General features: G+C 50.4%; 2 protein-coding genes across 8 annotated transcripts in view; one reads left to right on the top strand and one right to left on the bottom strand.

Annotated features, from left to right (window-relative positions):
- The window catches only part of SLC5A11 (solute carrier family 5 member 11), a 56478-nt gene extending 46531 nt beyond the window's left edge, over positions 1–9947 (top strand). Inside the window, exon 18 of the mRNA XM_036460152.2 lies at positions 9910–9947. The gene's annotated coding sequence lies outside the window, so the exon portion shown is untranslated. The remainder of the gene's footprint in view (positions 1–9909) is intronic.
- ARHGAP17 (Rho GTPase activating protein 17) overlaps positions 1–13180 on the bottom strand; it is an 80406-nt gene that overhangs the window by 3660 nt on the left and 63566 nt on the right. For 2 of the 7 annotated variants that reach the window (XM_036460149.2, XM_036460150.2), the window contains exons 16-20: positions 11560–11716; positions 9865–10098; positions 7765–7946; positions 4342–4923; positions 1484–1532 (exon numbers count right to left, since the gene is read on the bottom strand). In XM_036460149.2, the coding sequence (XP_036316042.1) occupies positions 1525–1532; positions 4342–4923; positions 7765–7946; positions 9865–10098; positions 11560–11716 (1163 nt within the window). In that variant the 3' untranslated portion in view covers positions 1484–1524. Of the gene's footprint in view, positions 1–1483; positions 1533–3313; positions 3362–4341; positions 4924–7764; positions 7947–9864; positions 10099–11559; positions 11717–13180 lie in introns of all 7 variants that reach the window. The other 5 variants (XM_036460144.2, XM_045570279.1, XR_004991892.2 and 2 more) reach the window with 4 other exon arrangements.

Genomic DNA, 13180 nt, shown 5'->3' on the forward strand with positions numbered 1-13180 from the left:
TATGGTTCCAGAAACTTCTCTGTCACACCAACACTGTTCATTTTGTGCTGAGATCAGAAACCTACCCTAAAAATCTCCAGGTTATTCTAACAGCCACTTGGACAGGTATCAAACCCAAACCCATTCTTGAATTAAACAACTGCAGGCCCGTCATCCCTCCCCAGCGCTCTTCCCTCTCCGTAAACCGGAGTCTGAGGGACAACTCCTTCCTCCTCTTCAGCTTCGAGGCCGGGGAGGTCCTTCCTTCTGCAGCAGCTCCCAGCACCCTCATCCTTTTAGCCAAAGGAGACTCGGTACCAGTCTCACTGGCTCTTCACTGCGACATGACTCTGATATCTACTTACGAACAATAAACTGCAAACAAACACAAACCACTTAAATGTCCAACTATAAGCAATAATACATCTGCTTAATAAAATATGCAGTCACTGAAAAGATGGTTATAAAAACTACATTATAACATAGGAAGGAGCATTTGATGGAAAGTAAAATAAAAATACAAGACCTGTATATGCTAAATAATTATGATCATTTACTTTCTTACCTTTTAGGGGGGAAATGATGTATGGCAAGTCACACATCTAAATTGTTTAATAACAAGAAGGAAAAACAACAGGATATGAATATTGGACTTCTTCAATTGTAGAAGGGAGCAGATTTGTTATTATTTCTAGGCCCCTAATCTGCTTTAATATTTACGCTTATTTTTTAATGCATTATTTTCATGATATAAAAATAGTTTAATTTGAATAAGAGGTCACCGAGAACCAGCAAAGTGTCAAATTTGTAATGACCAGTGTGAGAGCAACCTGTCCCACCGCCACCAGGCGGACAAGGGGCTCACTCGACCCTCAGGCCCATGAGGTAAGGAGTGTCTCCCGCTCCTGGCCTGTCTGTTTAACCCACTGCACATGGAGCACCCTGACTCCACCCCCTGCATCCGGGTCCTAGCAGGCTGGGCCAGGCAGAGAAGTTTTAAAATGTTGACATGACATAACTCTTTTTCCTAGATAAAAATGATAAAGCTTCCCTTTTTTTGGACCCACTGTGTATTAAGAACTGCAAGTTCTTTTTCTCATTTCATCAAATGCAATCCCTTCACCGGTCATTCTCACAAATGCCACCGCTTTACAGACGACCCCGGCTGTGCTTGCCTGCTATTACATCAGAGGGGCGTGCAGACCCGCATGTCCGACTCCGCATGCACTTCCTGCACCCCCGCCTTCCCGGGACAGAGAAGAATGAACGGACCCCTGCCCCAGTCCCGAGGCCAGCCTGTGGCCCCGGCGCACACTGTGAACACCGTTCTCAGAGAATTAACGGCAAGCATGAAGGAACAAAGCCAGCTTCCTTGGGTGCATGCACTGTTAGTGGGGTCACAAGCAGGCAGGGTTAGAGTGTCTGGTTAGTAACAAGCATTAGTGCACAAATATGATCATGAAGTAGCAAAAATGCTTTGGCCAATCAGGTGCCTTTTCCTTACCATTAAATATTCCAATTTCAGTTCTGACTGATTATGGCAGGTCATACATCTAAATTGTTTAATAAAATGTTTAAGTTAGAACACTGCTAAAATCCACTGCTTTAACAACAGCAAGATGTGAGCTCCTGTACTGGTGAAGCTGACATCCCACTGCTGCTTACAGTAACAGTGAAGAGGAGACTCAGATGGCGCCAATGGCCCACCCAGCTGCCGCCCCGAGCGGCCAGAGGCTGCCCACACCCAACAGTCTCCCCCAGAGTGTATCTGAGCCCCAGCCTCCGTTCAGCGGCTTAAGATGAGATGCTCTACCAACAGCCTGTCTTCAGAAATGTGTCTGTAACGCTTCCCAGGTGCAAACCCAAGGCCGCGGTAAAGGACTGCCTGTCAGAGGAAGATTCGTGTTCCTTGAAACACCCAACGCTGGTTCACAGCAGCACGACCAACGCCTGTGACTCATAATCTAAACACTGGTCTGTGCGGCTTCTGACCGCAGCCCAGGGACTTTAATACATTAGAAGTTGCTGCTGTAATACAAGATAACTGTGGTGACCTGGCATTTCTTGAGTTAGAGAATTCACTGCGTAGATTGACTTGTAAACATTTAGCTAATAAAAAGAAAATTACTTTTACTACCAATTTCCACTTATCGGATTATGGATAAGTACAGAACATTACAATGTTGAAGCAGATCAAAAATAAAAAAAGTAAAACTTCCGGAATAAACACAACCCAAGAAACAAAAAGGTATTAAAGAACAGATCCAATTCTGGTTCACAGTCTTGCATCTAAATAAAAAAAAATATCTGGGAAATAATAAAAAATATTTTTTAAAGGACTGAAGGGAACCCGCTGGTCTCGAACCATCCTGCGAGCAAGACTGGAGCAAGTGAAGGCTGGGCTGGAAGGAGCGGCTGAGCTGAGTAAGGGGAGCCCGCCCCTGGGAAACCCCTGCTGGTGAGTCACAAACGCTAGTGCGACAGGCCCAGCCTTAACGGGGCTCAGTCACTCCACTCTGGGACTTCGCCCTGGGCGCCCAGCCTCTGGGCTCCTCTCCAAGGAGTCGGAAGGCAGCACTGTTCCCTCCTCCGCCTCTTACAGGGCGGGCTGCTGTTTCCCCATCTGGTTTCTCAAAAAGTCTTCTCAGACCCAAACTGGGAGCAGCCCGGCTAAGCAGCCACTGCAGGCGGAAGCGGGGATCCGCTGCAGAGAGCCACTGCTCACTAGAGCCTACGCCATCTACGTGTGGACCCAAAGGCAAGCTTCAGAAGACCTCACGGTGCCTTTTAAAAGCTCAAGTGGTTTAAGAAAGCAAATGGAAGCATGCTAGACTGCAAAGGGATTTAGTGTGAAATTTTTGGAAGATAATTTTTTTTTGGTCCTGAAAATTTAAAACATTAAATTAAGAAGCTCCATGCAGTTGCCTTGCACTTAAAATTAAATTTTATAAAATTAAATATTAAAGCTCAAGACACAAGGGACACGTTTCCCATGCTGATTGCACCTGAGCCCTCCTTGACTGGGTGTGACGAGCCAATCACTGCAGGCAAATCATGCCAGGAGCAGATGCTTCTGAGAGGTTTGCCCAAAGATGCAGTCTTAGCATCTTATCTGAGCAGCTCCGACTCGGGCTCTCTGCCCACTGACCTCTGCCTACTGACCTCTGCCCCTTGAACCCAAGCTCTGCGGCTCCCAGAGCCTCTGATAAAACAAGTCCTGTCCCTGCTGCAGAGCGAGCGGCGTGGGCCAGGGCTGCTCCTGGGCTCTAGCTCAAAAGCACACACACAACACGGCTAGACAGGGCAGCGGGGCAAGCTGCTTGGCGCTACCAACCTTAGTCCTGGGAGCCTTCCCCACCTGAGAGGGCGCTAGGGAGGGCATCTATTGGGAAACAACAAACCAGATGTGGCTTTATTTTCCTAAAACAGCATAGTGGTCATCAGAAAAAAGTTATTAACCATGCAAGTTATACATTCTAGTCCTGAAAAAAGATGTTACTAAGAGATAGACTAGTTGGTTAACCTTCATTATATGGGGTACCAGTGTGGGATGCCCCATGGTTCATTTCCAGCTGAGAATTTCCTCAGTATGGTTGGGAGCCAGAAATATGTTCAGCTTCCTCTCTAAAAATAGCTCCACTAAAACAACAACAAAAAAAGAAAAAGAAAAAGAAAATAAATAAAAACAGCTTCATTGAGAAAAATTTAAAACTCAGCTGTTATAAAAAATGATTCAAAGCTCCTAATTACCATTCCTAAAAACATATTTAAAGGAAAATCCATTCATCCTACCCTTAAATCAAATAGTAAATCAAAGCACTGTGGTGGAGTTTTGTCTGAAGCCATGACTAAGTAAGAAGCCGTGCTGTGGACGGCCAGTGAGGCGGTCCTCGGGCAGCCCACTGAACCGGTGCATCAGCCGCCAGGGGACCACGAGGACAGCTTTCCCCTCCCACTCTCTGGTGGTCAAGAACTCCCTTCCCTGAGCATCCAATTCGGCACAAACCACATGTTTTAAGGTTATTCCCGAGATGCTTCACCATGAACATGAGGCATTCGCTGAAAAATGAAGCTCACGCTTGCGCAGTCCAGCACCTGCCACCTGGATGAGGTCACCGTCCTCAGACAAACGTACATGAGGCAGGTCCTGGGCACGCACTGAAACTGCCCATCAGGCTCAGCAGACTGCCGGGCTCTGCACGGTGTGCCTCTCCAATGGCTCGGCTGCTCCGGCACAAGCAGCGGAGACCACACGGGCACACGGGCGTGGCCCCCACGCAGGCTGGGCCGGGTCTGCAGTTAACCTGCTGCAGACCAGCCTGCGGGACAGGGTTCAGAAGCCTGGTGCCAGTTCATACTCACCCGTCACTATTTTGGAGGCGGTAGGCACTGCGCCGGAGAGGCTGCCATCAGCCGCTGGGTGGGCCCCAGGAGGGTGCGGGGGCGGGGGCACACTGGGTCGGTTCCTGGGCTTTGGTACTGGTCTCGGTCTCGGCAAGGTCCCGGCATGTGGCTGTGCAGTCTCGGGGTGGCCCGCCACAGGGTGCTGGGTGGCCAGCAGGCCCGGGCTCTGCTTAGCTAAGGGCGGAGTGCTGGGGGGGGTGGGCGTCCTGGGGGGGGTGTGTGTGGGCTGCTCCAGGCCCTGCTCCCCCGGCCTGGCCTGTGACTGCGGCACCTGCGTGGGGGGCTGCGGCGGAGGGTGACTGGGTGCCTGCATAGGAGCCAGGCTGCCTGAGGCTCTCCGGGGCCCACCCAGCTGTGAGGTGGTGCACGGCTGCCCGGGGGCTGGGCCTGCGTGCGGGACGGGAGGAGACGGGTTTCCAGTGGCTGGCTTCAGTGACAAGCTGGGTGTCTGCTGCGCTGTCCCTGGGGCGCTCTGGCCCGCGGGCTGGCCAGGAGGTGGGTTTCCTGGTTTCGGGGGTGCTGGAGCAGGTTTCTTAACAGCTGCACAAAGAGGGAAACTTTCAGTGAGAACAGCACAGTGACAGCCAATACCCGCTGACCCAAGGACCAAGGGTGGTCCCACTGTTTACGCCACGCTGATGGCACTGCTCCTAGTACGGATCAGGTGGCACTTTACCTCTGTGGTCTTCTTCCTCAAGCCCAGAGACCACATCTCACCAAGAGAAAAGCATGTGACAAATGCAAATTAAGGAACTTCAAAATGCCTGCCTAGCGCCCTCCCAAACTGCCTTGGCCACGAGACCGAGAAGGGGGGGGGGGGCATTTTATTTCTACTTTATAATTTGTAAGAATTGAGTTAGGAAAGGTCAAATTGGCAGACTTCAACCAGTCATGTGAAATTAGGCAAAAGCTAGAGCTCAAACTTTGAGTCCAAGACCTTTTCCCACTGATCACAAGGGCCTCTTATGAGCAGCATCAACCAATCCATGGGAAACTGTCCAGCCTGCCTGAGCCCACCCGTCCCTTCCTGTGGCCACAGCCATCCCGAGGTGCGGCCTCATGGCTTTGTGGGCATCACTTCGATAGTGTGCCTCCACCATGGCAAGGCCAACCTTCTAAAAACACTGCTGCTGTGCCCACACCACTCTGCTCTGAAGGACCCGCTGCTTGGCGGTCCTTCCCTCAGCTGGCACGAAGGATTCCACTGCTGCCTGCCCGGCCTGCCCCCTCTGCTTTGCACTAGACCTGGGCAGCAGGAGCAGTGTCTCTGCTGTGCCCCATGGGAGTGCAGTTACCAGTGACATGCATTTACACATGAGCCTCAATAAGAGGAGTGCAGCCAGAGAGAGATGGGGGAGGGGGAGGAGAGACAGAGGAGACTCAAGTCAATGAGTGCATGGGAGGTGGGCTGTCGCCACCCACACACCTCAGTGTGGGCATCCCTCATGCTGGCCTCATTTTTGGTTCTCGCTGAACACACTTTTTTAAAACAGCACTCCCCTAAACGCAAGTCAACATCTGAAGCTGAGCTCCATCAGGCAGAAGCCTAGACATGGTGGTTTCCCTGAGCTTGCCGCCAGGGCGCTCCGGAGATTCGAGGTCCTGCGCATGCTGTCAGGCGCTGGCCCAAGACCTGGCTCAAGGCAGAGATACGACCTCCCTGTGTGCAGCTCATCTCAGTCCAGTGAGAGGTGTTTATCCACAATATCTGATGTGTACCCAAAAGAACTGAAATCAGCACCTCAAAGACACACACTCTCTGTCCACTGCGGCACTAGTCGCAGTGGCCTCAGTAGCCGTCAGCAGAGGACTGGACAGAGTTGTCTATCCGTGCAATGGAATATTCAGCTTTAAAAGAAGGAAATTCGGCGCAGTGGCCTCAGTAGCCGTCAGCAGAGGACTGGACAGAGTTGTCTATATGTGCAATGGAATATTCAGCTTTAAAAGAAGGAAATTCCGGCGCAGTGGCCTCAGTAGCCGTCAGCAGAGGACTGGACAGAGTTGTTATCCGTGCAATGGAATATTCAGCTTTAAAAAGAAGGGAATTCCGGCGCGGTGCGCTCCACGTGTGTCAGGACTGGGGTCCGGTGCGGAGAGCCCTTCAAGCAACGCACGTTCGTGGGGAACCTGGTGCTAAACCACTCGCAGACGATCTGATTCTGGGTCGGGGTTTCGTACGTAGCAGAGCAGCTCCCTCGCTGCGATCTATTGAAAGTCAGCCCTTGACACAAGGGTTTGCTTTTAAAAATAAAAAAAATAAAAAAAAAGGAAATTCTTCCTCAAATGACACCTTGGATGAAACTTAAGGACCCTATGCTCAGTGAAACAAGCCAGTCACAAAAGGACAAATAGTACATGATTCTGTTTATGAGAAGTCTAACATAGTCAATCAAGTTCACAGAATTGGAGAATGGAATGGTGGCTGCCAGGGCCTCTGGGGCCAGAGCACTGGGGAGTGACTAGCAACAGGAATACAATTGTTTATTTTATTGATTTGTTACAGAGAGGAAGGGAGAGAGATAGAGAGTTAGAAACATCAATGAGAGAGAAACATCGATTAGCTGCCTCTTGTACACCTCCTACTGGGGATGTGCTTGCAACCAAGGTACATGCCCTTGACCAGAATCGAACCTGGGATCTTTCAGTCCGCAGGCTGATGCTCCATCCACTGAGCCAAATCAGTTAGGGCAACAGGAAAAAAATTTCAATAACTTAAGAAAACAAGTCCTGGAGACTTGCTGTAGCTACTGTCCTATCACACATCCCGCACACTTAAAGCTGTGAGACAGATCTCATGTTGTGTTCTTATCACACAAAATTAAACTAAAAAAACACGTGAAGGTGTGAGTCAGAAAATTCTGGAAAAGGAGTGCAGAGCTCTTAAGAGGGAATGAGCTCGGTGTCTGACCTGTGTGGCTGGCGGGCAGACGTGCGTGAATGAAGTGGGAAGGGGTGGCTTGGGGAGGGCTGCAGGGAGTTCCAGCCCAGAGCTGACACGACTAGCAGCCTGCTTGGTGCTTTACAGCAATCCCTGGCTGCTGGGAGGGCCCCCGGGGATGCCGATGGGAACAGTCCGACTGCATGCTAATTCGGGCCCAGAAACCTACCCCACCCCGAGGCCAGTGGCTCCCAGGCCTCAGAGGCTGTGGCAGCTCCACACCAGAGCGAGGGCTGAAATGCCAGACTTCTAGAAAACGGGCATGCTGTGGGAGATGACTTTTGTTTGTCTCTCCATTTAAATTTCCCTTTAGTGACTTCTGTTAAAACTGACCTTTCTGCCTGCCATTTCTGGGGACAGGTACAGCCCGGTCTGCTGGGAAGCCTGGCACCTCCCTGGCTTACATGCCCGAGGTGAGGCACAGGGCAAAGGAGGCCACTTACCTCGCCGCAAAGCATGAGGACTGGAGCCGGTGGAGCTGTGCGCTGGGCTGACAGAGAGCTGGTGGGAGCCGGCAGGGGACTGCCCCTGCCCCTGCCCCTGGCCACTGGCCACCTGACTGCTGTTTCTTCCCGGGGCCGGCGTGGGCAAGGCTGCAGCTGCAGAGTCCTTGGGTTTGGGAGGACTGAGGGGAGTAGAAGTCCAGTTAGAAAGCAGGCAGGCCGAGCCAGAAAAGCTAAGCACACTGAAACACGACGAAGTTTAAATAGTTCACACTGTCCTACAGAGCTAACCTTTATTGGTGCCACACAGGACTCACCGCATCACACTATCTCCAACCACCGGGCCACTCACACATCATGACAGAGACCGTTCACAGCAACCAGGACATTGCAAATACTTAAATATTGAAAAATGTGGAAGGCTTTCAGACTTCAAAATAATGCGATTTTGACACACGCTATACAAAACTAAGCAAAAGCTATGGCTAAGCACCAAAGCTCTGAAATATAAGGTGCTAAGCTGCCATCACTAGTGTGGCCTCAGGAGAGAAGAACTCTGAGAATTAAAGTGACGGGAGTTCAGAGCTGGTGGCAGTGGGTGGAAATCAGAACTCAGGCTCTCGATGTCCTGGCCCAGAACATCTCTCTACGCTAAACTTTAGAGCTATGTTTTGTCAACATCACCAAAGAGGGCACCGTACACAGAACTCTGAAATGAGGGGTGAGAGAGCAAACTGACAACTGACGTGCCACCTGTCCTGCCGTGCTGAGGACTCACTGTTGTCTTAAATAATATATTCAGTCTTGGTTAGACCAATGGAAAGCTACAGTAAGTGAAAATGTGAGTTCACTAGTACTATTTTCTTAAAAAAAAAAAAAAAAAAAAAAAAAAAAAAAAAAAAAATTAAACCAAAACAAATACATTTAAGAAGTGGCAATGACTGGCAAGCCAACATGGAGCCCGAGGAAGTTGAAGATATTTATTTTTAACCAAAAAGCGAACTTCCCTGAGTTATGCAAGCAGAAAGGATTCAGGACGCTCAGAGCTTTGAGGCCAGCTCTGAGGAGTTAAGAGTTTCCAATCTCTTAGCAGCATCAGGCATCACCAGGCACTCCCTCCAAAGAAGATAACGGAGAGTTCTTCACACAAATCCATCTCCATGCGGGGAAAATTCCCCTGTGGATCAACAGGCCGTCCTTGTTTTATGCCACTTATTTTCCTTTTTACATGACCGTTCGGTGCTTTATAGGCAGCCAAAGTAGAGCAAATGACGAGAGTCAGCACACGGCTCATCTTTTACAGCTGCTGCCCGGCCTGGACCACCTGAGATGCCACCTTAGTGGTCCTCTGCCCAGGTCAGTGTGAAGAATGAAATTCATGTGAGTTCAATAAAATTCTCAAGCTCAAAGGCATTTTTCCTGGAAGTTGCTATGCATTTATAGTCCACTCTAGGTGACTGAGCAAGATAAAGCAACAGAAAAGCCTTTTAAGAAGATCTATCATTATATTTTATACCTTATACTCATGCATCACTCCCTGCAAGTCAGAAAGCTAGGGAGTCACCCGGTGTGCCTGGCACAGCACTGGCACACACTCCTCAGTACTCAGGTAGTCAGTAAGTCTGACTGGATGGGTGGGTGGGTGGGTGGATGGGGTGAATGGGATGGATGGATGGATGGATGCATGGATGCATGGGTGAATGAATGAACACCAGGAATATTATAACCTTACTTGCTACATTGAAACGTTTACTTTAGCATATTAGATGACAATAAGCAATGGTACACAAACACTGAGTACACATCTAACAGATAAAGGAGATTTATAATATTGCTAGACACCTCCTGGTTTCCAGCTCCCAGCACTGAAGCAGTACGGTAAAGAATGCAAACAAATGTGCATTCTTTTGAAAAAAGGAAAGAAAGGAAGCAAGCAATTTACAGTCTTTTCCTCCATCCAGTGCTCACCAGGAGTGAAGGCAAGTATGTTTTACTGCATGCCAGGTGACTCTCGGGGCATGGATGCTGTGCCTACAGACCAGCACCTGCAGGAAGGCGAGGGCGCCCAGCACCCACTGCCAGCAGAAGCAGCCCCCTTACCTGCTGTCGCCTGGGCTCGGCCCCTGCTCCAGTGCGCCCGCAGAGGAGGGAACAGGCCCACCCCCTGCGCTGCTTTCAGCCCTAGAGCTCTGGGAAGGGGGCTCTGGGCCCGCAGGAGCCAAGGCGCTGCCATCTGTGGGCGGGAGTGGCGGCTGGAAAGCAGGGGATACGTGCTTTCTATTTAGGGTGCCACCCCGCCGGTAGGCCTGGAAGTCCATAAGCTTCACACCAAAGCTACACAGAGAGAAGAAACAGTCAACACACCATGCAAGCCAATAACGGACACAGAAGCCCATTGGTCCACGCGTGTTAAAACCCACACGGTACAGCCACCCAAGTTGCCCGGCATGCAGTGCAGCAACAAGGACCAGGTGGATGGCCATCCCTGTTACCGAGGCAAGAGACTCAACTTGGCCTCCCCCTGCGAGAACCAATGGGCCTGGTACTGACCAGTGTCCTTCTCAACTGGGCAGGAGCAGCTGACGCACGCAGGCAGACCGCAGATGAGTGCGTGACATCACACGAGCCTGTTTAAGTCCACGTTACCACACACAAGCGCATGGTCCTACCGGGGCCTCTCAGCCCTGGGCAGGCAGGGGTGTGTGCAAGAGCAACCGAGAGAGCAGGGCTGGGAACCGCTGTGGGGCTCGACATGGGGACTAGACGGGCAGAGGAAGGCTCACTTTCACTTAAGCCCACTGTGTATAAACGTCAAAAAGTAAGATTTATTTTTAGTTCAAAAAATAAGATTCATGGCTCCCTGAGCACGTGTTCCTGGTGGGAGCCTCCCAGGCAGAGGCCTGAGAAGTGCTGACTGTGTGCTAACGGGAACCTGACGCGGAAGTAGCGTTCTGGAACAAATAGATGAAGGCCGTGTGCTATGGTTTGCCATCAGGAAACATTGCTGCTGTGAGGGAAAACGTCTGCACAGCAAACGGGGCTTCACAGGGACAGACAAAGAAAGCATTTCCCTTTGCAATGGGTTAAAAAAATCAAAACAAAAAACCAAACCTCACTATAAGACTGGGCAACTAAAATAAGAGCTGTGTTTTAACGTAATGACTTCGAGTAACTACCACCTGCACGCAAACAGGCCCGCCCTGAGCAGCTCTGCTCCCAGCCCTGCTGGGGACACAGCGCCTTCCCTCACAGCCCTCCGCGCCCGAGAGCCCTCCACCTGAGCCGGGAGCCTCCACGGAGACGTGCGGCTCCTGCTAAATTCAACAAAGACTTCTCTTCCAGAATCGGCCAAGACTGAGGCTTCTCAGCTGAGCATCACTCAGTGGCTGGCTTCCAGCAAGGGCCAAATTATGCCAAAAATATGCCTCTTTTCAACACTAGATCACACACTTACCGTGAGAGGTGGGTTGTTCTCATGCCCACTCTTGGACGTAAGTCCATAATGTTTAACTTTTTTCTTATTCCGTCTATCCCCAGAGTCAAGTACATCTAGGTGACATGTAAGATGCCAGTGCACTGTGGGGGCAACCAAGTAGCAGGTAAAGCGTGAATGCCCACAGCACATGTGGCCTGAGAGGCTGGGCACCAACTTTCTGTTAGAGCAAGGTCTGCAATGAACTAGCGCTGCGTGCCGAAACTCTCTGGGCTCTCGCAGGCCTGGGCCGCACAGGCCTCCAAGGCAGTACATTGCCGAGGGTTTAACAACACCCATCTGAAGCGATGGCTCTCACACACCTCTCCTTCTTCACCAAGTCCCCTTCCATCACCGCCATGCTGGCTGGGCGCTTCCTCTCCAGGGTCCCCGAGTCAGATTCATTTCCAGTGTGGGATGAGTGGTTGGAGTTTGGGGGGGCAACAGGTACGAATGCTTCTGACACATTAAATTCCACCTCTGCAGGAAGAGAAAGGCACAGTGAGCATGAGACGCAGGGGGTGGGGTAGGGGGTAGGGGCTGTAAGACACCACTGGATCAGGAGCTTCCTCTTCATCCGTGAGCCTCATGCTTCCTAAGCAGAAGCCCACTCTCCTCGGCTACAGGATGCTGATGACACCGGGAGGCAAGATGGGACCAGCCGGGGACATGGCTCAGAACATGTACACGACTCTGCTGTCCTTTTTATAAACACACAAATACGAAAAAGGAGCATGGATAACTTATTTGAATAATGAAAAGTGTGAATTATTCAGTCTGACAAAAGAGAAATAAAAGCCAGCATGAACTCCATACTGCCTAAAGCAGCTTTCACATGCCTCTTTTTCTCAAAGGAGATCTTGGGCAGAATGCCAAGCAGAACCTCAGTTCTCGAACCTAATTCATTCCAGGAGGCTGCTCAAACACAGAAGCATTTTTCCTTAGAAATAATGTAAACTGATTAATCCATTCCAACGATTCCCTGTTTTAACCTTTCTTACATAGTGCCTGTATAATGTACTGTTTAATCTATAAACACTTTAAAAAGGAAAGGAAATGTACAGTAAAAAATGAAAATTCAGTAATAAGAAGCAGTAACAAAAGCAAAAAAACCATGAAACTATTCACAGCACACATTTCCTGAGAGGATGACAGTACTGACTCATGCTCGCACATCTCTCCATTTGTCGCCTGAGAGATGTGTGACTGATGACACAGGCATCAGCACGAACAGGCTGTCGGTTGGGAAGTGGACTGTCTGAGAAGGGAGACATCGAGAACCGAGGTGTGACTGCACTCACTCATTCCTTCATTCACTCACCCACCCTACACTCTCCAAGACCCGGAGGGAGGTGTGGGACCTGAAGAAGGTGGTGAGGAAGAGATGAGCGTGGCCCTGGCATCACGGAGCTTACACTCCAGGGGGCCGGAAAGCAGGGCTGCTCCCGGCAAAGTAGGGATGGGAGGTCCGGACTTGGACCAATCTTCCAACACTTGCCCAGCCAGTACCCTCAAAGGGGCCATGGAGTCTTAAGATCCCAAGACTGCAGTGCAGGTAGTTTACAAACAGATTGCCTACTAGGGGTGGAGAACGTCTGGCTCATGACAGTGTAAGTCCCAAGAAACCATTTAGTCTGGCCCTGCCAAGGCACTAGAGGTGATTGTTAGACCAAATATAGCAAGCTAATTTTTAAGTTAACCTTAGTAACTTGTGTATGGCCCACAAATCTATATTTTATATGCAAAGTGTCCCCACGGGATTCGACCGGCGGAATGAAGGAAGGTTCTGGCTGGCAGCCGGAAGGCCTCTATCGGCCCTGATCGCCGGCCAGGCCTAGAGGACCCTACCCGTGCACACATTTCGTGCACCAGGCCTCTAGTGATGTTATAAGTAACTAATGGCCCTTGGCAGAGAATGGCTCCCCACCCCTGGCCTAGAGAATG

This window comes from Pipistrellus kuhlii, unplaced genomic scaffold, assembly GCF_014108245.1.
Source record: "Pipistrellus kuhlii isolate mPipKuh1 unplaced genomic scaffold, mPipKuh1.p scaffold_m20_p_31, whole genome shotgun sequence".
Lineage (NCBI taxonomy): Eukaryota > Metazoa > Chordata > Mammalia > Chiroptera > Vespertilionidae > Pipistrellus > Pipistrellus kuhlii.